Source organism: Otolemur garnettii, unplaced genomic scaffold (assembly GCF_000181295.1).
Source record: "Otolemur garnettii isolate 467f Iridium unplaced genomic scaffold, OtoGar3 scaffold00050, whole genome shotgun sequence".
Lineage (NCBI taxonomy): Eukaryota > Metazoa > Chordata > Mammalia > Primates > Galagidae > Otolemur > Otolemur garnettii.
In genome coordinates, this window is record NW_003852445.1 from 8,701,938 (window position 1) to 8,725,116 (window position 23,179).

Below are 23,179 nucleotides of genomic sequence, written 5' to 3' on the forward strand. Positions count from 1 at the left end.
CCATCATTGTTGTTTGGCGGGCCCGGGCTGGGGATTCGAACCCGCCACCTTAGGTGTATGTGGCTGGCGCCTTAGCCGCTTGAGCCACAGGCGCCGAGCCGCCCTGTGGACTCTTATGGCCCATCCTGGTGTGTCTTGTGTGCTTTCTGCTTCTGCCTTAAATTTTCCTCCTCATTCTTCTATTGCTGGTTATCCAGGGCCCCTTTGGGACCAGTGGGCATTGCCCAGTGACACAGTGTGACCTTCTCAGGGAGGGTATCTCTTTCACAGGCAGTGGGGCAGGAACTGGGTGTTGCTGGCTTCAGCCCCTATCACCTCTTTCTCTCAGAGCTCAGTGTGCCACTTGCTGTGCCTTACCTGGATGAGCCCCCCACTCCACTCCACTTCCACCGGGACTGGGTCTGTCCCAACAAGCCCTGCATCATCCGCAACGCCATGCAGCACTGGCCAGCCCTTCAAAAGTGGTCCCTCCCCTACCTCAGGTGGGAGCTGCCCTGGGGTGGAGCATGGGCAGTGATTACTGGCATCTGGGTATGAGCTGAGTGTTCATTCTTCCTCAGAGCCACAGTAGGCTCCACAGAAGTGAGCGTGGCCGTAACCCCAGATGGTTATGCAGATGCTGTGCGAGGGGACCGCTTTGTGATGCCTGCTGAGCGTTGCCTGCCCCTGAGCTATGTGCTGGACGTGCTGGAGGGCCAGGCCCAGCACCCAGGAGTCCTCTATGTTCAGAAGCAGTGCTCCAACTTGCCCACTGAGCTGCCCCAGCTGCTGCCTGACCTGGAGCCCCATGTGCCCTGGGCCTCTGAGGCACTTGGTAAGTGGAGGCAGGTGGACCCAGGCCCAGGGAGGCAGGGGAGATGTGGGAAGGAAGGGGCCAACCTGCCTGCTCATTCTTTCGCTTTAGTGATGACTTGGTCCACTGTGCTGCTTACTAAATGCTCAAGCTCCAGGCCATGACTTAATAATAGAGGAACTACTTAATAATAGAGGAAAAAAGTAAGGGCTACTGAAGATTCCTGCCCTCCTTCTGTCCCACGGGATGGAGGGCTCCTTCCCCAAGCTTTCCCAGCCTCTGCTGCTTCTCCCTGATTCTCTTTGAGGAGGTAGGACTCTTTTGCCTCAAGTTTTGGCTCCAGCATCTCTGTGGTGCCTGTCCCCACCTGACCTAACATACCCTCTGTCCCACAGGAAAGATGCCTGATGCTGTGAACTTCTGGTTGGGAGAGGCGGCTGCAGTGACATCTTGTAGGTGTCAGGGGAATACAAAAGTGGGGAAGGAGCAGGTTGGGGCAGAGGGAGTGGAAGGGCCTGGATTAAAGTTGGGCTGACTCTTCTCTGTGGTCTCATTTGAGCTTCTGGGACTCCAGCACCACAGGGGATCTTCCCTGACAATTGAGGTTGGGAGGCGTCCATGACATGGGGTGAGGGTGCATTGTTTCTTTTAGATCCCAAGAGGGCCTATGAAAATAAACTGGGTTGGGGCTCAGCGCCTGTGGCTCAAGTGGCTAAGGCGCCAGCCACATACACCTAAGGTGGCGGGTTCGAATCCAGCCCGGGCTGCCAAACAACAATGATGGCTGCAACCAAAAAAAAAAAAAAATAGCTGGGCACTGTGGCAGGCACCTGTGGTCCCAGCTACTTGGGAGGCGGAGGCAGGAGACTCTCTTAAGCCCAGGAGTTGGAGGTTGCTGTGAGCTGTGATGCCACAGCACTCTACCCAGGGCGATAGCTTGAGGCTCTGTCTCAAAACAAAAAGAAAAGAAAAGAAACTGGGTTGGAAATGAACTCAGGAGAAGCCTGTTGGCTCCATCTGCCCTCTTGGCAGAGGTGAGCCCAGGGCCTGGTGGGCAGAGTTCTGAAACCTGCACAGCAGTCCTTGGCATCTCCTTGAGGCTGCTGACTCTGTGTGCTCTTTTTTTTTGGCCAGGGCTGGGTTTGAACCCACCACCTCCGGTATATGGGGCCAGCACCCTACTTCTTGAGCCACAGGCACCACCCTATGTGCTCTTCTTTGTCACCATAGGCCGTCTTAGGGGGTGGGGCTGTGAGTACAATGGTTCTCCCCCATCTATTCCTCCCCCCTCATCTCCTGTTCATACCCTGCCCCGGGCCTTCTGTTGGCAGTGCACAAGGACCACTATGAAAACCTCTACTGCGTGGTCTCAGGAGAGAAACACTTCTTGTTACATCCACCCAGCGACCGGCCCTTCATCCCCTATGGTAGGGCTGAGGAACAGGTGGCCCAAGGTGAAGGGAGGGCAGTGAGAGCCCTGGGCAAGCTGGTGTCCCACTGTGAGGTGTGGCCTCCTTGTCTCTACTGCACAGGGGTCCCTGACCCTCTTGTCTCTGTGCCAGGGGAGCACAGGGGCTGGCTGGATTAGGGAAGGGTCTGGCAAACTCCAGGCCATTTGAGATGTCCCACACCCTTCTCCTCTGGGCTTCAGAGCTATACACACCGGCAACTTACCAGCTAACTGAAGAGGGAACCTTTAAGATGGTGGATGAAGAGGCCATGGAGAAGGTGTCTATTCTGTTCTTGGGCTCTAGGGAGGGGGAAGCGTGAGAGCCTGGGCTTTGAGGAGCTGGCATAAAAGATCTGGAGAGGTGGCACCTTGCTATGAAAAGGCCCTAAGTCTAGCGCCGTTCAGTGCCGAGCAGAGCAAGCCCTATGGTGTTTACCTTTGGAAGGGATAGAGTTTGAAAGCCTGGGGGTCTTGGGACCTGTTCCCTGGCATCCATTGTGTCCCCAGGTGCCCTGGATCCCACTTGACCCCTTGGCTCCAGACCTGGCCCGGTACCCTAGTTACAGACAGGCCCAGGCCCTTCACTGTACAGTGAGGGCTGGCGAGATGCTCTACCTGCCAGCCCTGTGGTTCCACCATGTCCAGCAATCCCATGGCTGCATTGCTGGTAAGGAGCTGCCCAGGACACGCTGCCAATGCCCGATACGGTATTGTGGGAGAGGTTCAAGGGGCACTGGGTCAGAAGATGGACCTTTGTGCTCAGGTCCCCATTCTCTCCACAGTGAATTTCTGGTACGACATGGAGTATGATCTCAAGTACAGTTACTTCCAGCTGCTTGACTCCCTTGCTAAGGCTTCAGGCCTGAACTGATGGAGCCCTAGTGAACACTGCCGGGCAGAACTCCCTAGCCACGCTGACTCTGGAGACAGCCTGGAGTTTGAGGGCTTGTTGGCTGCTGGCCCCAGGTCTGACTTGGGTTGGGATCCTCCTGGAGGATCTTAGGAAGACTCAGAGGTGCCAGGCAGGTCTTGGTGAGGGCTCCAAGAAATTGCCACACAGGTGAAGAGGAGTGGGAATCAGGTACAGCAGTGCCTCTCACTAGCACCGTGACGATGGTCAAGTCACCGCCTATCAGAGCTTTGGTGTCTGTCTGTAAAACAGAAGTGATGATGATTCTACCTCATGAGGCTATTGTGGGGTTGGAGAGGCTACCTGTAAGGACCAGACCCAGAGGAAGTGTTCAATAAAAGGTGGCTGTGAGTCATGCATTCTGATTCTCTCACTGTTGCCTCCTGTCGTCTGTTGAGGCCCTGAAATTGAGGTAAAAATTTCACAGTGACCTTGATTGGGGATGGGGCCAGATCTAAGCCTAGACAGGAGGAGCAGTCCATTGCCCATATCCCTCTGTCCAGTCTTGTAAGTCTATGAGGCCTTTTTGGCTCAGGGCTGCTAGAGGTATTCCTAGCTTTGCCCTGGCCTGGCTTACTGTTTTCTCCCAGTTCCAGAGCTGCTGGTGACATCTAGTACCCTGGGGGCAACCCCTATTTCTCTCTCGCACATCAGGCACAGGCAGGAAGGGATAGAAAGCCCTGTCCCTCTTGGAGCTGTCCCTGTGAGGAAGGTGTTGGTCTCCACACGCTGACCTCCCCTCCCCCACAAACTAGGCCCTGGGACTCACCCCTGCACCTGAGTGCAAGCCCCAGGCCTCATCCCCAGCCACCTGGCACCAGCTCTGAGAATGGAGGGGACCTAGCACATGGCTTTGAAGGGTTTTTTGGACATCCTTGTTCCTGCCAGGTTGTGATGGGCCAGGTGCTCTTTTCAGACTGGCTGCGTGCTTTAGTCAGGTCCAGGCATTCCTGTTGGGCTGGTGCCTGGGCTTGCGAAAGGCCTGCGGCAGGGCACTCAGCCTGTCTCTTTGCTGTTGCTCTGGGGCCCACACCCAGCTTTCCTTCTTATCCCCCAGCAGCAAGCTCTCCTGGAAGCCCCCTCTTCTAAATCAGGGCTGGCAGCACGAGGCTGGATAAGGCAGGCCTGGATGGCGAGATGGCTGGAGAGTGTGGGTCTTCTAGGGCACTGGGGCTAGATGTCGAGCCCCACTATGATGGTGCTTGTGGCTCTGGTATAGGTTTGAGGTGCCTCATTTCCTGGACAGGTGGCTGGTCCAGTAGTGGGTGTGGGGCTTGGGTGGAGTGGAGGAGGCAGGTGGGAGGGACCCAGGAGGAGCTCTGAGCCACCTGTGACACCACTGGCTCTAGATTAAAACGCTGACAGTCCTTGGTCCTGCACCATTACTCCTGCTCCTGAGGACTCAGCCTCATGGCTCTGGTAAGGCCCAGCAGGGCATCATCGGGTACCACTGTGACCTTTGGTCTCTACCTGGGGCCTGGTTAATGCTGTTCCTTAGAGGAGCTATGGCAACTGCCTGTGTAGAAGCAGGTGTTAGCTGACTATAGGACCCGGACAGTGAGCAAAAGCTGTGGAGAGGAGGGTCCTGGGATAAGGGTCCTGAGTTCTTTCTGCCTTGGGAAATGGGCTCCAGGCAGATCTCCATGGTACTGTGGGTTTGGGACCTGGGATCTCAGAGGCTTTTAGCTACCATCCTAGAGCCCCAGAAGGAAGTGGCTGCTCTGGTCAGCCATCTGACTCAGCCGTGTGGGGGCCCTGGGGCTGACAGGTGGATAATTTTCCCCAGCTTTGCCTCTGACCCAGACTTAATTGGGGCCCTTCTAGAGGCAGGGCTGAGTCCAAAAGGAAGGACCAGTTGGCACAGGCTTCCCTGGGCTGGGCACAACTGCCAGCCCACATTCCCAGAACCAGGGGAATGTAGATTTGGAAGGAGCTAGCTGGGGACCACCTTCACCCTGACCTGGGGGCAGGCTGAAGTTGCTACTGTCCCTGTCCAACAGAGCCATTGCCAGGATGCTCTGCCCAGGGGTGGAGAGGATGGGGAACAGCTCAGCTGGGGGCCAAGGCCCTGACATGCCACTTCTCTTCCCTAGACATTATATGTCCTCTGTCACCCAAGCCTGAGCTGCTTAGCAAGCATGTGGGGCTGGGGATGTGGGTAGAAAGGCTGAAGGATTCTATACCTAGGAAGCACAAATCTGTACATGGGAGGCACAAACCTGGAGCTATCCTGCCTGGGTTCCAATCCCACTTCTGGACCTCAGGCAAGTGGCTACGTAACCTCTCTTGTGCCTCAGTTTCCTGGTGGAGTTGGTAATCACAGTGATGGTAAATAGTGTGCACACATAGAGTTGCGTGATATATGAGTTAATATATGGAAAGCCTTGGCCCAGAGCCAGGCCCAGAGCATTGTGTCAGTGCTGGCAGGTGTCATCCTGGAGATGCCATGTCTCTTCCTGTCCATTCAGGGTGGAGGCAGGCCTGGTCCTGAATGGGCCTGACTCTTTTGCTTCAGGACTAGGCCTGGAGGGCTGGCCCAGCCTCCCATGCCCCTGCCACCTTTGGCCCCATCAGCCTGCAGCTGGTCTGCCCATCTCTTTTTGCAGGCAAAGGTGCCTGGGACCTGCCTGCTCACTGTTCGTGTCCTGCAGGCCCATGACTTGCCCTCCAAGGACCTAGGTGAGCTGCTGTTTCCCTGGCCCTGTGCCAGACTGAGGGAGGAGGGGGTCATTCCTGCTGGATTCACAGGGGTGGAAGCAGTGGGCAGGGTTTGGAGGAGGGTGCTGGGTAGGGGTTCTGGGTGGAAAGTGGCAGCTGGGGTTCTGCTTCTGATCCCCCTGCCTCCCCACTGAGTCTGTACCCCACAGCTCTCAAGTATTCTAAAGTATTTTAATGGCTTTTTCATACTCCTGCCATTTGGCCAAACAAAGTATGCTTAGAGCTATATCTAAGTAAAACGGGGGTCACTAAAACACAGGGCTATAGGGCGGCACCTGTGGTTCAGTGGGTAGGGCGCCAGCTCCCTATACCAAGGGTGGCAGGTTTGAACCTGGCCTGGCCAAATTGCAACAAAAAGATAGCTGGATATTATGGCGGGCGCCTGTAGTCCCAGCTACTCAGGAGGATGAGGCAGGAGAATTGTGTAAGCCCAGGAGTTGGAGGTTGCTGTGAGCTGTGGGATGCCACGGCACTCTGCCGAGGGCGATAAAGTAAGACTCTGTCTCTACAAAAAACAAACAAACACAGGGCTGTAAACACTCTCTGGATGGGAAGGGCAGCTTCTCAGAACCATTTGCCATGTGCGAGGTCCCAATCCTTCCTTTCCTTTAAACTATGGTATTTGATTCAGAACTTCCTGTCTCCCTGGGAATTTCTCTCTCCCTCTCTCCCTCTCTCTCTCTTTCTCTCTCTCTCTCTCTCTCTCCCTCTCTCTTTCTCTCTCTCTCACACACACACACATGCTCTTGGCACAAGAATCAGGTCAGAAGGGGTGAGAAGGAGTGTGTGTGTGTGCGGAGTATATGTGTGCGTGTCTTGACCAAAGATGACCCTGTGTTGTCAGTGCTGTTAGGGCTCCAGGCCATCACTGGGCACTTGTTCTTCCTTCCTGCAGTAACGCCCTCTGACTGCTACGTTACCGTGTGGCTGCCCACAGCCTCTAGCAACAGGCTCCAGACACGCACGGTTAAGAACAGCAGAAGCCCCGTCTGGAACCAGAGCTTTCACTTCCAAATCCATAGCCAGCTCAAGGTGGGGCAGGCGTCAGCCTGACCTGCTGCCCATTCCCACCCACCTACTGCCCTCCCAGGACTGAGGGACTGCTCACCTCCCCTTTTAGAACATTCCCTTTGCCTGTTCCCTTTCTAGAACATCGTGGAACTGAAAGTCTTTGACCAGGATCTACTGACCAAAGATGACCCCGTGTTGTCAGTGCTGTTTGACGTGGGGACTCTGCGGGTTGGGGAGTGCCGGCAGGAGAGCTTCTCACTGAGCCCTCAGGCAAGGCTATATGTCCCCATGGCTGGGGCCTCTGTAGGCCAGCTGGCATCGGGGTTGGAATCTACACATGCACACACATACTCTGCACATGCACACACACTCCTTCTCACCCCTTCTAACCTGCTTCTCTCTCCCCAGGGTAAGGAGCGGCTAGAAGTTGAATTTCGGCTGCGGAGTCTGTGAGTCAGGGGCCGTGGGGCGGTTCCGGGTGGGAGCAGCTCCTGGGAAGGATAGCACCAGCACATCCCAAGCTGGTGCCTTCCCGGTGGCAGAGAAATGCCCAGGCCTCTGTAGGGGGGTGAAACCTGAGAAGCTGTGTCTTTCTAGGACAGACCGTGCTGAGCAGCTCATCAGCAATGGCATCCTGGTGGTGAGTGTGGAACAGCACCCAGGGGTGGGCTAGGGTCCGCTGGGAACTCCTCCCTCATGCCATCCCCTCGCTCTTCACCCTAGCCCTGAAGCTCAGGCCCTCTATGACCTGGGTCAGGGCTAGAGCTGAGTTTGGGGGACCCTGGAATTTCAGTTCATCAAGGGAATCCATTGTGAAGCAGATGCATGGTGACTCAGGGCCACAGTCATAAAGGCTAACAAGTGGGAACCAGGTGCTGGGAGGTGAGGTCTCTGAACAGGGGAGGGTTAGTGTCTGAGGGGCTCTCTTAACCACGCAGGCCCGGGAACTCTCCTGCTTGCATGTTCAACTGGAGGAGACAGGGGATCTGAAGGGTGAGTCCCTGACCCACTGGGACAGCCCCCAGCCCTCGGTCCATCTTACCCCTCAGGACCCTGTCAGGGCCCTTGCACTAGCTACCGTTAGCTTCCAAAGGCAGGAGTGGCGGTTGGGCAGATCCATGCTGAGGCTCCCCAGGACCTGGTGGGAGTTCTGTGTCCCATCCTTAGCCAAACCTCTATTTCGGGAAGAGAGGGAAAAACCCTTCAAGCCCCTCAGGCAAGAAGAGGGACTTTGGTCACAGATCCCATTCCCAGCCTCTCTGCTGTGGCTCATTTCCAGGGTCAGAATGCAGAGTTCGGCTTGTGGTTCCTGGGTCCTTTGAGGGTTCACAGGAAGCCTCTGTGGGCACCAACACCTTCTGCTTCCATTGCCCAGCCTGCTGGGAGCAAGAGCTGAGTATCCATCTGCAGGTAGTGTCTCCCCTCACGCAGGCGGGAACCCCAGAACCCCTACCATCCTGCCATCAGCCCCTTCTCCCAGCCTGACTCTGCCCCGAGCCCCAGCTCTCCCACCACTCCATGCAGAGTGCACATGGTGATACTGGCCTCCCACTCTTCTGTGGCAGCTAGCAGGAGTTGGACAAGAAGGGTAAAGATCTTAGTTCTTCCTTCGTGTCTCCCTGCAGGATACCCCCCAGGAGCAACTGAAAGTGCCACTGAAGGTCCTGCCCTCTGGCCAGGTGGTGAGGCTCGTCTTTCCCATGTCCCAGGTACTGTTTCGTTGCTCAGAGTGGGAACCAGGTGCCCGGACTGGGCTGGGCCCCCGGCCTGCTTCTGTAGCTGCTTCTCTCCGTGGGTCATGCCCTGAACACATGGTGGGGCCAGGCTCCAGGAGGAGTGTCCTCTGAGCATCTCCTCACTCTGGCTTCAGGCCTGGCCCCTGTGGAGACTGTTGGGGGCCTATAGGTGCAAAGGGTCTTATAGGTGTGTGTCTGGGACCAGGATGGGGGGGAATGGAGCTGGGTGGAGATGGCCAACCTTTGTGACTGGGGCCTTTATGGTTTTCAGGAGCCTCTGATGAGAGTGGAGCTGAAAAAAGAAGAAGGGTGAGAGGCCTGGCCAGGGAAGGGGCAAGGCCTCAAGAAAGCAACCAGGGAGGAGGAGAAAGTGGTGTGGGGGTGGCCAGAGGTCAGGTGTCTGGCTAGAGAGGTGAGGGTGAGAAACAGGCAGTTCACAGGTCAGTTGCTCCTCACCCTCTGTGAAGGTGCTAGGGCTGGCTCCCAGGGCAGCTCACTTAGCATGGGAGTCTGAAGGGTGTGTGCCTAGCCCAGTGCCTGGCAGGTGGGAAGCACCTGATGAATGGTTAGCTGGAAAAACAGGTGGGGGGGTAGTACCATGAGGAAAGCACCACGGTTTGAGGCAGAGAGGATGAGGAAACCAAAAGGGAGAGTAGAAATCGTGTGCCCTTGGGTGGAAGCTGAGGTCACAAATGAGCTTCATTGAGGACTCACCTACCCCGTCCCTCCATGCCTAGTGAGAGTAGCGTCTTACCATGCAGAGATGGGATCACTGGTGCTTCTTTCTTGGTTCCCCATAGTCATTTTTGGACTCGGAAGGTAAGGGTGGGCAGTAGGATCCGTGGTGTCGGGTCTTGCCCAGGGGCCATCTGCACCTGGGACCCTGACATTCTCTGTCCTGAGAGTCTGCTTTGCTGCATTCTTGTGTGTCTACACATTGGTCTGGGGTCGCCTTCTGCTTCTCGAATTTTATATTCGTCAAACTTCAGAGTCACATGACACAGGGACTGGTGGTAATGGCTGGGGAGAGGAGAGAGGGCAATGGGTTTTGCAGGTGAGTCAGATGCAGCTTTGCCATCTCAGGGTGCTGAGAGCCGACTCACCGTCTCTGCCTTCCCCCAGACCACAGGAGCTGGCTGTGCGGCTGGGCTGTGGACCTTGTGCTGAGGAGCAGGCCTTCCTGAGCAGGAGGAAGCAAGTGGTGGCCGCAGCCCTAAAGGAGGCCCTGCAGCTGGACAGAGACCTGCAGGAGGATGAGGTCTGGGGGCTGGATGGGTGTGTTGTCCCTGGGCTTGCTCAGGCCTAGAGCCCAGTGCCGGTCACTGAAACTGGTTGCTCCAAAATCAGAGCCTGTCCCTACTCTGTGTCCCGCTTGCTTGATGTCAGCAGGGGCTTGATGCTGGCAGAGGATTGCACGAGGCACCAGGAACTTGCAGATATGAACTTCCCCACCGGGCATACTTTCCTTCTCGTGCATGGCCTAGGTTTTGAGACTAGGCCCAGTCTGATTAATTAGTAAGACAGATGTCTAGTATATAGACTTGCTGGCCTGGGGTGGTCCTAGGAGTTTAGGTCAGCCTATGTCATCCCCTGGAATGATAGGAGAAGAGGAGGTGGCTGTTTGGGAGTCTTCTGAGGTAGCCTTGGAGTTTGCAGAAAATGATCATCAGACCTGGGGGCCGGGGATGAGGAGATAAGGCCTGGACTTGCCTAAGTCGTTTCTCTTGGAGTTCTTAAAACTAGAGAAACCTGGCCTTCAGGAGGCTGCTTCTGCCTAGATCCTCAAGGTTCCAAGACCTCTGATCAGATTCTGATAGGCCTTAGCTATGGGGAGAGAGCAGTGGCACTTGACTTCCTGCTTCCTCCTCCTGTGGCTTGGCCTTCTCCTTCCCTAGGGCCTCTCTGAGCCTGGCTATCCTCTCTTTCAGATCCCAGTGGTAGCTGTTATGGCCACTGGTGGTGGGATCCGGGCAATGACTTCCTTGTATGGGCAGCTGGCTGGCCTGAAGGAGCTGGGCCTCTTGGATTGTGTCTCCTACATCACGGGGGCCTCGGGCTCTACCTGGTGAGCTAGAGGCAGGCTGGTTGCTGGAGCCTGCGGGGGCTGGTTGGGTGGTGGCAGGGGCTGCCAGTACTAAGGCTCTCCTAGGCCTCTGCTCAAATTACCAGGGGGAAATGTGCTCAAGGGGATTCCTGAAGGTCCCTACCAGGTTTTCCTAGAAGAGAAAGCCCAAAGCACGTGAGTTCTGGATGGGATCCTTAAGTGACGGCTTCCCTGGCTTTGGCTTTCCCCAGGGCCTTGGCCAACCTCTATGAGGATCCAGAGTGGTCTCAGAAGGACCTGGCAGGGCCCACTGAGTTGCTGAAGATCCAGGTGACCAAGAGCAAGCTTGGTGTGTTGGCCCCTAGCCAACTGTGGCGGTACCAGCAGGAGCTGGCTGAGCGTGCCCGCCTGGGTCACCCAGCCTGCTTCACCAACCTGTGGGCCCTCATCAATGAGGCACTGCTGCATGATGAGGTGTGGATGGCGCAGCCTTGGGGCAGATCCAGGGCAGGGATGGAGCTGGAGCAGGACTGGGTAGCTGGGGCAGGCAGGCTCTAGGCACCAGGAAGCTATGGGTTTAGGTCCCAATCGTCTTTTTCCTAGCCCCATGACTATAAACTCTCAGATCAGCGGGAGGCCTTGAGTCGAGGCCAGAACCCTCTGCCCATCTACTGTGCCCTCAACACCAAGGGGCAGAGCCTGACCACCTTTGCATTTGGGGGTGAGTAGCCTCAGAGCTGAACCCATGCTCTCATGGTTGGAGGTGGGTGGGCAAGGGGTAACCGGGCCTATGTGGAGGAGGTGGATTTTATACCCACTTCTCTGGACCAAGTTCTTTGCTTTCCAGAGACTGTCATCCTGCCAGTGTGCCCTCAGACCTTAGGTCACATGCTCAGAATCCCAGAGACAAGGCCTGAGCCTTTTGGTCCCTAGGCTTCCCTAAAGGAAAACGCCAGGTGGAAGTGCTGATGCCTGAGGGCTGCAGGCCCGGAGGCTGAGGTGTGTGTCTTCCTCACAGAGTGGGTTGAGTTCTCCCCCTATGAGGTTGGCTTCCCCAAGTACGGAGCCTTCATCCCCTCTGAACTCTTTGGTTCTGAGTTCTTCATGGGACGGCTGATGAAGAGGCTTCCTGAGTCCCGTATCTGCTTTTTGGAAGGTGAGGGCTGTTTAGAAGGCTGGAGGAGCTGGGCAGAGCTGGGGGAATGGGCTTGGGCAAGAGGGTGGGCCCTCAACCCTCCGGACTCAGTGACCATCCAGGATGGGCTGTGGGGAGAGGCTGGATTGTGACAGGGAGGTGGGGAACTCTCTTCCCTGCATGTCACTCTTTCAGGTATCTGGAGCAACCTCTACGCAGCCAACCTCCAGGACAGCTTATACTGGGCCTCAGACCCCAGCCAATTCTGGGACCGCTGGGCGCAGAATCAGGCCAGCCTGGGTAGGTGCTCACCCTCTTTCATGAAGGTGTATTTGGAGGATGGTGAAGGTGGCTCTCAGGCCTTCGTGGATCTCAACTGTCCCCCCTCCAAGGTTACCACAAAGGTTAAGATAAAGTCCAGGGACCCTGTTTCCTGGAGAATATTCCATTTTCCCCACACTCTTGGTGCAGACAAGGAACAGGTCCCACTGCTGAAGATAGAAGAACCACCCACAACAGCCGGCAGGATAGCTGAGTTTTTCACTGACCTTCTGACAAGGCGCCCACTTGCCCAGGCCTCCCACAATTTCCTGCGTGGCCTCCATTTCCACAAAGATTATTTCCAGCATCCTCACTTCTCCACCTGGAAAGGTATCTGCTTCTCTCCAGAGTCTTCCTGTGGTCACCTGGGCCTTGAACCTCCCACCCCTGGTCCTTGGCACCACACCCTTTGATCTCAGTTCCCTGAACTGTTTGGAGCAGGAGCTTCTTTTGTCTCTCTTATGTTGGAGACACAGGGCCTACTCTCGGGGCTGTGGGGTGGTGGGGGTGCTACTTGGCAGGAGAGCAGGGGACAGAGGGCAGTTTCTCCTCCCACCAGCAGCAAGAATCACCATTAGCCTGGAGGAGAGTCTGAGGCCCTTGGTATCCACAATACTTGCTGTTCCTCCTACCCTATCCCCCCACCAACCTTTTCTAGCCACCAAACTGGATGGGCTCCCCAACCAGCTAACACCTATGGAGCCTCACCTTTGCCTGCTGGATGTCGGCTACCTTGTCAACACCAGCTGCCCACCCCTCCTGCAGCCCACTCGGAACGTGGACCTCATCCTGTCACTGGACTACAATCTCAACGGAGCTTTTCAGGTTGGGGAGGGGTGGGTGGGACCTCCTGCAGGACTTATGGGACCTGGGATGTTGGGACAGACATGGGAAGCGGTGTGTGACCGTGGCCCAGCTTCCTTTAGGAGCTGTGACATTGATATCATGTGAATGAATGCTGGGTTCTGTAAAATTCACCACCAGGGGGAACTTATTCTGCACAGGAAGCTAGAGCGATAGGAGGCTGGTGATATTTTCCTAAGTATTTTGTATTTGGATACCCTTTGCCGTACCCATAACCCTATAAAGTCCTGCACTTCAGGGACCCACCTGTGAGTTTCTATGTTGCTCCAGTGAGAGGTTTTGCCCCACAATTTCACACCTGGAGAGTTGTTGGCAGCCCTGCTCAATTGAGCCCCAGAGGAGCTGCATGGGAGGGACTGTCAGGTTTAGAGCATTCATGGTCTGGCCTTAGGGTCTTTGGCTTGGCATTCAAGCCCTAAGTCCTTTTGTCTTCGTGAAGCTTCATGTTCAGTCACCCCAATGTTGAGGACACTAAGGGCCCATGACTTATCCCTCTGATGCCACTTCTGCCCATCCTGCAGCAACTGCAGCTTTTGGGTCGGCTTTGCCAGGAGCAGGGAATCCCGTTTCCACCCATCTCACCCAGCCCGGAAGAGCAGCAGCAGCCACAGGAGTGCCATGCTTTCTCTGACCCCTCCTGCCCTGAAGCCCCCTTGGTTCTGCACTTCCCCCTGGTCAATGACTCCTTCCGGGAACACACAGCCCCTGGTGAGCCACTATCCACCTCCCTATCCTGGTACCCTGGCCTGTGGCTCCTCTCCTGCCCTTTATGCCTTTCCATAGGTGGACCCCACCCCATGCTGAGGCTGTGCTCTCTCCACAGGGGTCCGGCGGACACCCGAGGAGACAGCAGCTGGGGAGGTGAACCTGTCTTCATCTGACTCCCCCTACCACTACACAAAGGTGACCTACAGCCAGGAAGACATGGACAAACTGTTGTGCCTGACACATTACAACATCTGCAACAACCAGGAGCAGCTGCTGGAGGCCTTGCGCCAGGCTGTGCAGCGGAGGCAGCAGCGCAGGCCCCAGTGATGACCCAGGGGAGGCGCCCACCCGGCCCCTACCATCTTTGCCTCTTTTGGTCTGGTTCCCCATCATCTCCAAGTATTCCAGAGCCTCTGGGGACTTAGGTGGCCCAGTCATGGCACCACTGAGGTATATGCCCAGAACTGCCCAGATGTAGTACTGAAGGCACCAGCAACCCTGTCACAGATTTCAGGCTGAAGGCTGTAGTAGCAGAGGGATTGGACCTCTTCCTCCTTCCAGGGGCTGGAGCTGATTTTCTCTTTGAATTGAAGGACTGGGGACTCAGAGATTCTGTGGCAGTGAAAATAAGGAGGCTAGAGCCCAGAGCAGTGCTGACCTTATTTATATAAGCACTCAGTGACTGGTGACTGTTTTCCCTTCTGTGCTACTCTGTAGTTGTACAAAGTAAAATGAAGTTACACATTACAGAGACTCACAGAAATGGGAGTCACTATCTGAAATTATCTGTCATTCAGATAATGGAGAAGGGGCATGTCATTCCAGGCTTGCTCTTACACATTCCAAGGGCTGGCTTAAAAATCAAAATGACAGAATATCTCCCCAGTTACCCTACAGAGCTAGCTCATCATTGTGGGCTTCCTCCCCAAAGCAGGGCATCTGCTCATGGACACCCTTTCCGAGCAGTCAGGCGGTCGGTTTAGCTTGGGTGTCTCTGCTGCTGTAGCCCTGGCCTTGCCTGCCTATCCTGTTGCAACGCCTGTCCTCTTCACCCAGGCAGGGACCTGGTGGCGAGACCAAAGATTCAGTCAAGGGACTGCTTTCCCACCTGGTAGCAGTAGCCAAACTCCAGACCAGTTGCACCAAAGAGAGCAGTAGCATCCTATAACTTTAGCTGGCTGTGACTCTGGTGGGGCCCTTCTAACAAAGAACTGTTGGTTCCACAAGCGGATCCATGGAGGCCTGGATCTGAGCATACAGGAAAAAACCCTTGTGCCTATAGCTGAGCCTCATTTTGGTCCCCTAGAGGTGTCCTTGCTTGTAGCTGTCTTGGGGTTCTCATCAAGGCCCAGATCTATTGGGAAAACAGGGAAGCAGAGTAAATTCAGGGCCTGGCCACCCTGGAATATTCTCCAAACATTGGTGCCCCAGCCCTCTAGTTTCGCCTGGAACAACCCACCTCCTAGAACACACGTGAGGAAAAGGCAGCTGCAGGAGCAGCCACAATTGTGTGGGGTTGATTTCTACACTTGATCTTAGCCAAAAGGCTGAGAAGCAATTATGGGGGTGATTTCTATAATGTATCTTATGACGTCTGTCAGGCCTGGCCTAGCAACTCTCAGGCCCTGCCTTGGGCACATGGCCACAGACACCCAAGTGGCTGTCCTGGTAGCCTCAGAATGCAGTGTGTCCAGGTCAAGGCCTGTCTCTTGAGCAACATATCTGAATCGTGAACTGGAGCCCGTGGGCCCCGGGGAGTGGGAGCGGATGATTGTGCCAAGGCTGTAGTCATGGCCTCAGCCTGTTAGGGTGTGAGAGCTTTCAAGGTACATGGCTGTGTGAGATGGCGGGGCGAAGCCCAGGCACAAGGGAAGTGCCCATACCTGCCTGTCTCCAGTCCCTCCCTACTTCCATCTAACCCAAAGTGTCCCCTCTTCTGGAGAGCCCGAAGTCTGCTGGCTTGGAGGTGGGAGAGATATGGATGAGGAAGTTGAATAGCTGAACACCACCAAAATCTACAAGAAGAGGCTTAGGACCCAAACAAGAGCCATTTGCTCCTATAGCTCTTCCTTTGCATGTCCTCATCCCTGATCTGTGATCCCGTGGGTGTACTGAACCTGGGCCCTCTCTATCCCCTTGGAGTGGGGCTGGGGAAAGCCAGAGGAGACAGAGAAGGGTATGAGCAGGGGTGGAGTAGGGGTCTGGCTACCCTGCAAATGCATGCTCTGTCTTGGAGAGGGAAGAGGAGAAACGAGGCTGAGAATTAAGGCGTGCACAGGCCTGGGCAGATAAATCCATGCAAGCCTTCCAGCAATGTGCAGAGGAAACCTGGATGCCCCTTACCACAGGGCTGGCCAGAACAGGAAAGGCTCTGGGAGCCTTGTGCAGCTCCATCTGCAGGGCCCATCATCTTCAGGGTCTCCCCCAGTGCAAGGGGTGTGGACTGATCCCTGTGGAAGGGACAGCAGTTGGGTCTGTGAGGAAAGAAGCCTTGGGACTTGGACTCCATTGTGACAGCAGAGTGGGGGTGTTAGGGCTTTCCATTTCCCAGGGGTGCTCAAGTGTTGGGGTTTCCCCACACCCCAGCAAAGTAGGTCTTAGCGCAGGACCTCTGGCTTACGAGGGTAGCGCTTGTGCCAGTCATTCAAACTCAGGCCCTTGCACAGTGTGTCCTACCTGAGCAGGGCAGCTGTGCTTTGCACCTTCTCAGCAGCGCCCTCAACTGGAGAGTCAACAGGATTGGCTTTGAATTCTGGGCTCAGATTCTGGCCTGCACAGCAAGGAAGAACTATCAGCCCCAGCCCAATCCCATTTCCTTCATGCTCCTTTCTCCTGCTTCTGGAGGCTCAGCATGGCTCTGGGGATCTGTCCCTACCACACCCGTCCCATGTGGAGGGTGACACAGGCTGAGCGTTCATGCTGGGTTTTCCTCTGTGCACCCTGCCTTCTAGAAGACTCAGTGTAGACAAGCTAAGAAAGACAGCCTGGAGGAGGTGGGGGATTCTGAGATGCTGGGAAGACTCAAGATCCCTTTGGGCTTCTGGAAAGATGGAGTCTTGAGGGAGAGTCCAGGGGAAACAAAGACAGTGAGGAGTGGAGCTATGATCTCAAGAGACTAGAAGGCTCCCAGCAGCCCCCAGGACATTCTTGAACACACTATCCCCACACGGGGTCTTGGCAGACCACAAGGATGAAGAGAGGCAGTGGTCTGGGGGTGTGTTACCATGTGTCTCTCCTGGTATAGAGCCTGGCTTGGGCCCTGTCTGCAAAACAGCGCAAGAGGTAGCAGAGTTGTTGAGGATTAGACAGTTAGCAAGCCCCTCCCACCCCCAGATCAGATGACAGAGCCTACAAAGCCCTTGGAGGAGCATCCACGAGGATCCCGACAAGAAGGGCGGGCGTAGAGTGGGACACTCCACAGGGCAGAACAGGACCAGGATTAGGGTGGAGCGGGGGAAATCAAGACTATCCCTACTTCTGTTGCTAATTAGCTATATGATCTCTGGAAAGTTGTTTAAGTTCTCTGGGCTTTAAATTTTTTTGAGAAAAGATAGTAGGTCCCATTTACTTCTCAGGGTTTAGAGATACTAAGTGTGCGAGTTCCCAGGGATGCATAAAAGACCAGTGGTCCAGGAAATCAGCACCCCCCCAACCCCAACCAGTCCCTTCCCTGCAGCTCACCTGCCACGCTGCTCACAGCTCGCTGCCTGCTTTCAGCCTGCTCTTCAGATGGTGCTGCAAACAGGATCTCTGCCCTGCCGCTCAGCCTGGCACCCAGACAGCCATGGGTCAAACTCTCTACCTCCTCTTTAGAGAACCCTGCCTCCCCCCTCAGCCATACTGGGAGGCCAAGTCTGCTGGAGGCAGTCTCTTCCCTCACCTGGAGGAGAAAGAGTGTTTTCTGCCATGGTAGTCCCTCAGCCTCTCACACTGGCTTCCTCCCAGAAGGTCAAGGGGGGCTGTGGAAGCTGCTTTCTGAGGGGAAACAAAGTACAGGGGTCACTGTGGTTAGCTCAGCTTTTCATGAAGGGGCCTTTCTGTCCTCTACCCTTTTGCCTTGTCTCCAGCCCCCACTGAAGTCTGCATCTCCCACACGCCCATGCTGCCTGGTACCTCTGCTGCCATCCTCTCATCTAAGAACAGGCTCAGGGAGCCACCCCGCAAGATGCCATGATAGCTGTCCCAGGAGCTCGTGGGGCTGTGACAAGGCAGTGAGGCTATACCAGTCACATGCAACAGATAGGCTAGAGCTAGGCCTTGTCACAGCCTGGACATGTGTCTCCAGAGCCTCCCAGAGAAAGAGCTGGATTGGGCCAAATTCCCCATGGGGAAGAGGAAGCCAGGGAGGGGCTCTGATAGGGAAAGCCAGGCAAGGAGGAAGAACAGGAGTGGGGAGAGGAACCCTAGCCCCTCCGGGTGGGGGCAGAAGCTATGAAGATGCCCCAAGGAGCCAGACTGTCCTGAGAGAATTGAGGAGTTTTCCCAAGTCCCTGGTGCCAGGGTGCCAGGCCCAGATTGCCCCTCTGAACCCCTCAAGTGGATTTGCATGAGGGGCTACTTGGAGAGGGGGGCTCCTGGCACTTATCTGCCTTCCCACTGATAGGAGCTGTTGCTTAAGCTCTAAAGACTCCTCCACGATGGGGACATCCTTTGCATCCTAGAACCATGATATGTCAGGACCAGCACAGAGGATGGCCCCCTTTGGGAAGGTGGGCAAGGCACTCTCTCCTCCCTGACTCTTTACTCCTAATGTCCCACACTGCCCCAGTCCCACTGACTCCTGCCATTGGAGCTGCATGCTCCAGATGGATGGTGGCCAAGGGTGTGTATAATCTGATGGGGACACCTGGCTGCAGGTCCCTCATCTTAGCCAGCTATGCTCCTGTCTCCCACCTCCATGTCCCAAGAGCCTCCACTGAAAGGCCACCAGCTGGCTGTCAACTCCCCAGGTTTCCACCCCTGTGTCTCCTATAGCAGCTGCTGTTCCATCTTGGGGAGGAGGCAAGGTGAGCCAGGTCAGGGTCAGTCTGGCCATCGGCTCTGCCCCAGTGTCTCCTCCCCAAATCCTTACACTCAGAGAGAGCGCTTGTCTTGGGAGCAGTAGTCAGCTCTCTCTTTCAGCTCAGGAGACTTCCCTCTTGTCCCAAGCTGCAGTGGTTCCCTGTCCCACCACTGTAGCTGGCTAGAATGGGTTGGGGGCCTGGACTTGCAGACTGAGAGGCTCTGTTCCCACCCACCAGCCCTCAGCTCCTCTCTGCTCCTGCCACTGCACACTCCAGGTGGACAGTGACCAAGGGTGTGCGTAGTCTGATGGGGATACCTACAGGTCCCTCTAGACAGCTGTGCCCCTGCCTACCCTCCTCCCCAGCATCCCATACCTCTGTCTTCTGTAGTTGGGCAAACTTTTCTTCCTGGGCAGCCAGCAGCTTCTCTAAGTCCTGGTGTCTGCGGAGCAGCAATTCCACATCCGTCACTGATGTCTGGGGAGAAGCAAGTCAGGGTGAGGCCCAGCTTTGAGGGAGCAGAGAGCCTTCACTCACCCTCTATAACCCAGCCTGGGGCCAATGAGTGGAGGAGCAGTGTGCTGTGCCCTGAGCCATAGCTGCCTGATGGTGGCCAGTGAAGGGGCTGGCCCCCACTCACCCCACAGCTGGGATCCAGGAGGATGGTTTCTCGGGAGGCCAGCCAGGCCTCAGCCTGCGTCAGCCCCCGCCACAGCAGCTGCAGGCTCTGACTTTCCTTGCGGTGTTGCTGGTGCAGAGCCCAGGCCTTCTCTAACTCCTGAAGCTGCCCTTCCAGCTCCTGTAGACACTCAGTCACCTGGCAGGGAGGTGCTGTTGGTGAGAGCTTGGGCAGAGCAGGCCTGGAAAGCCCCATGGAGGCACAGAGGGAAGGCCACGAGACCCAGGACTCCCCCTTAGCCTCTCTGTGCCCTGGTTCAGCCTTCATGTCCTAGTGGTTGCCACAACTTCCAGGGTTTCTGAGGCTCAGGCAACTGGGCTCCATCCTCAGTTCAACCCCAGCTCTATCCGCAGTGCTCACACCTCTTGGGACATGAAGTGGCCGTTGTCCACCAGCTGCTGCCCTTCCCGTAGCATGTCCTGGGCTTGTAGGCAGTGCTCCATGATTACTCGCCCTAGCTCTTCATGCTGCCCCAGGAGCTGCCCAGCCCCTGCCAAGTTCCTAGCCACCTCCTCAGAAGATGCCAGCACCTGCCTCTCCTGAGCCCATGCTCTGCAGGGCAGGGAAAAGAATTACTGTCAGCACTGCAAGGCAGGCTGGGGAGTGAGGGCAGGGCTGAATGGAGCCAGCACCAGGGCAGGACACTTACAGCAACTCCCGACAGCGCCCAAGGAAGGCATGGCCCTGCATGGCCTGTGCCAGCCACTGGGCCCGCTCCCGGGCCTTCACCTCTAGGGTGGCCCAGGCCTCCTCCACCTTGGCCAGCTGCTCTGCCAGGGCCCCCTGAGCCATGGGCTGTCGCTGCCCCAGGCAGCAGGCTTCCATCTGCACCTGTGCCACTTCTTTTGCCATAATTGCCAGTTCCCTCTGCAGTGAGAATATGGTATCAGGCCTCTGTCTCCCCACTGGTCTGATGCATGCACCCCACCCAGGAGCTACAGGGGGCGGGGAGGGAGAAGCGACTGCCACTCTGCTCTATAACCTTGGCCAAGTCCTGGGCCCCCAGGGGAGGGGTCTGGATTTCCAGGGAGGAAGCTCAGATAGCAGTCACTGGGGTCAGGGCCCTCACCTATCTCCTCAGAGCTGGGTTGAGACAAACATTTCCCTCTGCCTACCACCTTTGGGAGGGATTCAGGGTGTGGTCTCTCACCTCTAGACGCCTGTGTTGTTGCTGCAGGTTCTGCACACATGACAGGCTATGGCCTTGGTCATCTCCCTCCATCAGGGCCATTTTCTCCTGTACCCAGCACTGGAGTTCTGCTACCACCTGCTGAAAGCTGTGGACCTGGTGGGCTGTAGCCAGATTCTGGGAAAGGAGGAAGGACCAGAGATCCCCCCTGGAGACATGGCCTCCAGGTCTCCTTTTGAACAAGGAGGACCATGGGACTTGGTGACTTATTTACCATCCCCAGGTATAGAAAACATGTTAGATGTGGCTGCTGCTTAATGAACATGTGTGCTGTTACAGTGGATGTGGCAGGGCCCAGGGGCACTGGGCAAGGAGAGGGGGCTTCAGGGCACATCTCCTGAGAAAGCAGGCATGAGGTCCTGAAGCATGTGGGAAAAGGCTGGTTCTCAGGGTCTCTCTGGGCCCAGGCAGCCCCACCTGTAGCAATTCTGATGGGCTAGGGAAGAAAGGGTCAGCTCAGGAGGCGACCCGGCCCTATAGAGACACCCCCGGGCTGCTGGCCCTGTGGGAAGCTGGGCTGCTCTGATCAAAGCCACCAGCTGTGGCTGAGAACTAAGGTCCTGGAAGAAGGTTGAGTGGGTTGAGAGAGAAGGGCAGGATCTGATCATCACATGATGGTGAGGTTAACCACATGTGTGCGCTTAACAAGATGTAATGTGATGTGACAGCACGGTGTACCAAGTGCAATGTTAAAACAAAAGCCATGAGTCTTTTAAGCCCAGTGTGTAAAGATACACTCTGAGTTACATCTCGAAGGCACAACTGGGAAAGAAAAAACAAACAGAAAATAAACCCTGGCTCGGCACCTGTGGCTCAAGCGGCTAAGGCACCAGCCACATACACCTAAGGTGGTGGGTTCGAATCCAGCCTGGGCCCACCAAACTACAGTGATGGCTGCAACAAAAACAACAACAACAAAAGAGCTAGGCGTTGTGGCAGGTGCCTGTGGTCCCAGCTACTTGGGAGGCTGAGGCAGTAGACTTGCTTGGGCCCAGGAGTTGGAGGTTGCTGTGATGCCACCGCACTCTACCCAGGGGGATAGCTTGAGGCTCTGTCTCAAAAAAAAAACCCTTTATGACTAGAATGGAGCTAGGGGAAAAGGGGGTTTTTGGAAAGATGGTGGGGATGGGATTGGGGCTGAGTAGACCAGACAAAAGGTGTCCACAGCAGTGACGCAGAGTAAGTGGCAGACCAGGTCTTCTGACTACAACCTCACTAGCACAGGCTGACGAGTGAACACTTCCCAGCCAAAGGCAGGCCCTATGCCTGCCAGGCCAGTCGGAGAGTGCATTGTCAGATGTGAGGCCAGGGTAAGCTTTGAGTCTCTGGAAAGTGGGTGATGAGCCACTTGAAAGCAAACCATTAAAGGAAAACTACTTATACCTACATCTTCTGCCTGTGTTTCCTTGTTCATATCGAGAGGATTTAAGGGATGAAGATTTAAATAAGTATTTTTTGGATTTAAAAAAAAAGAAGAGACCAATCCAACTATGTGTGTTTTTTGTTAGACCTGAAGCCTGCACTTAGGGATTCAAAAGGCAATAAGCACAACCGCTTCACCCCTTGGGTGCCTTGGGCTACCCCAGCCTGTGAGCACCCACCTCTGCGCGGGCCTTTATTGCCTTGCCTAGCCTCTCCCACATGGCCTCAACGTGGCTCCTTTGGGCTTGAATATGAGAACAGCACCCAGGTGCTTCCCGTTCCAGGGTGTCCGCCAGCTCCCTCAGGGCCTGCACTTTGGCCTGCCCAAGGCTCTGGGCTTCTTTTCTGAAAGCCTCAAACTTTTCTTCCAGGACCTGCAAGAGTGGGAGGCCAGACAAGGTCACTCTGGAGGTGGTGTCCAGAGCTCTCAAAGTTCATAAAATGCTTGGCAGGATCTGTTGGCTCTGATTTCCTTTAGCTCTGGTTCTAGAACCACAGGGACCCCATAGACACACCCCCTCCAACTTTCTTTCTGCTCAAGCAGTGACTCACCTTGACGCCCTCCAGGTCCTGCCCGTAGTCTTGGGACTCAGCGGTGGCCACCCTGGTGGTCAGCCAGGCTTCCAGGAGGAAGCTCTCCCGCTGCAGCTGGTGCAGCTGCAGCTGCTCCCGCAGGCCTCGCCCCCTGTCCTTCGCACCCTGCAAGAGCTCCCTGTGGGCCTTTCTCACCGCCTGTAGCTGGGCTAGCACCTCAGGGCTGCAACAGGAAAGAGACAGCCTGCACCAGAGCCCCTCTACACTGGACAGCCGCCTCAGTGGGGCACGTCCCTCTGCTCTTCCCAGATGGCAGATGACATGGCTCTGGCCCACCTTTCTGGGTTCTGCTTGCTCTCTAGGAGTGTTGCCGTCTGTTGCAGCTGCTCGATCCGTAGGCTGAACCCCTCCAGGTCTCTCCTGGTGGCCTCTAGCCGCCGCAGAAGGGCTTGTGTAGCCTCAGCAGTGTGGCCCATGTCCTCACTGTCCAGGACAGAGCCCCGTTCGGCCAGCCAGGATCTTGCCTCTAGGAGCTGGAGCAACATAGCAGAGATCAGGGCAATTGACCTCTGGAGTGAGAGCAGTGGTTCCCACCAGGCTCAGAGCAACCAGTGCCCGCACCCCAGCCCTAGGGCTTCTCATTCAGTTTGGAATGCAGCCTG

General features: G+C 55.9%; 2 protein-coding genes and 1 non-coding gene across 4 annotated transcripts in view; 2 read left to right on the forward strand and 1 right to left on the reverse strand.

Annotated features, from left to right (window-relative positions):
- The window catches only part of LOC100962881 (jmjC domain-containing protein 7), a 21,351-nt gene extending 6,944 nt beyond the window's left edge, over window positions 1-14,407 (forward strand). Inside the window, exons 2-25 of one of the 2 annotated variants that reach the window (XM_023514315.1) lie at window positions 329-482; window positions 561-814; window positions 1,189-1,245; window positions 2,125-2,220; window positions 2,445-2,521; window positions 5,760-5,832; window positions 6,767-6,903; window positions 7,021-7,152; window positions 7,291-7,331; window positions 7,480-7,522; window positions 7,821-7,875; window positions 8,162-8,292; window positions 8,508-8,591; window positions 8,890-8,927; window positions 9,741-9,876; window positions 10,547-10,683; window positions 10,914-11,136; window positions 11,266-11,383; window positions 11,681-11,818; window positions 11,993-12,097; window positions 12,269-12,448; window positions 12,777-12,943; window positions 13,504-13,690; window positions 13,806-14,407. In XM_023514315.1, the coding sequence (XP_023370083.1) occupies window positions 329-482; window positions 561-814; window positions 1,189-1,245; window positions 2,125-2,220; window positions 2,445-2,521; window positions 5,760-5,832; window positions 6,767-6,903; window positions 7,021-7,152; window positions 7,291-7,331; window positions 7,480-7,522; window positions 7,821-7,875; window positions 8,162-8,292; window positions 8,508-8,591; window positions 8,890-8,927; window positions 9,741-9,876; window positions 10,547-10,683; window positions 10,914-11,136; window positions 11,266-11,383; window positions 11,681-11,818; window positions 11,993-12,097; window positions 12,269-12,448; window positions 12,777-12,943; window positions 13,504-13,690; window positions 13,806-14,017 (2,975 nt within the window). In that variant the 3' untranslated portion in view covers window positions 14,018-14,407. Of the gene's footprint in view, window positions 1-328; window positions 483-560; window positions 815-1,188; window positions 1,246-2,124; window positions 2,221-2,444; window positions 2,522-2,750; window positions 2,911-3,025; window positions 3,512-5,759; window positions 5,833-6,766; window positions 6,904-7,020; window positions 7,153-7,290; window positions 7,332-7,479; window positions 7,523-7,820; window positions 7,876-8,161; window positions 8,293-8,507; window positions 8,592-8,889; window positions 8,928-9,740; window positions 9,877-10,546; window positions 10,684-10,913; window positions 11,137-11,265; window positions 11,384-11,680; window positions 11,819-11,992; window positions 12,098-12,268; window positions 12,449-12,776; window positions 12,944-13,503; window positions 13,691-13,805 lie in introns of those variants that run through there. The other variant, XM_012806373.2, reaches the window with a different exon arrangement.
- Window positions 14,408-14,979: 572 nt separating this feature from the next.
- Window positions 14,980-23,179, reverse strand: part of SPTBN5 (spectrin beta, non-erythrocytic 5) — a 46,160-nt gene continuing 37,960 nt past the window's right edge. The window contains 18 exon segments of the mRNA XM_012806311.1: window positions 14,980-15,044; window positions 16,034-16,140; window positions 16,367-16,460; window positions 17,372-17,457; window positions 17,571-17,665; window positions 17,804-17,890; window positions 18,276-18,347; window positions 18,535-18,576; window positions 18,579-18,634; window positions 18,637-18,679; window positions 19,069-19,170; window positions 19,334-19,510; window positions 19,735-19,924; window positions 20,022-20,239; window positions 20,523-20,678; window positions 22,163-22,357; window positions 22,536-22,740; window positions 22,854-23,050. Coding sequence (XP_012661765.1) covers window positions 14,980-15,044; window positions 16,034-16,140; window positions 16,367-16,460; window positions 17,372-17,457; window positions 17,571-17,665; window positions 17,804-17,890; window positions 18,276-18,347; window positions 18,535-18,576; window positions 18,579-18,634; window positions 18,637-18,679; window positions 19,069-19,170; window positions 19,334-19,510; window positions 19,735-19,924; window positions 20,022-20,239; window positions 20,523-20,678; window positions 22,163-22,357; window positions 22,536-22,740; window positions 22,854-23,050 — 2,187 coding nt within the window.
- LOC111725973 lies at window positions 21,197-21,325 on the forward strand. Its single transcript, XR_002773898.1, has one exon.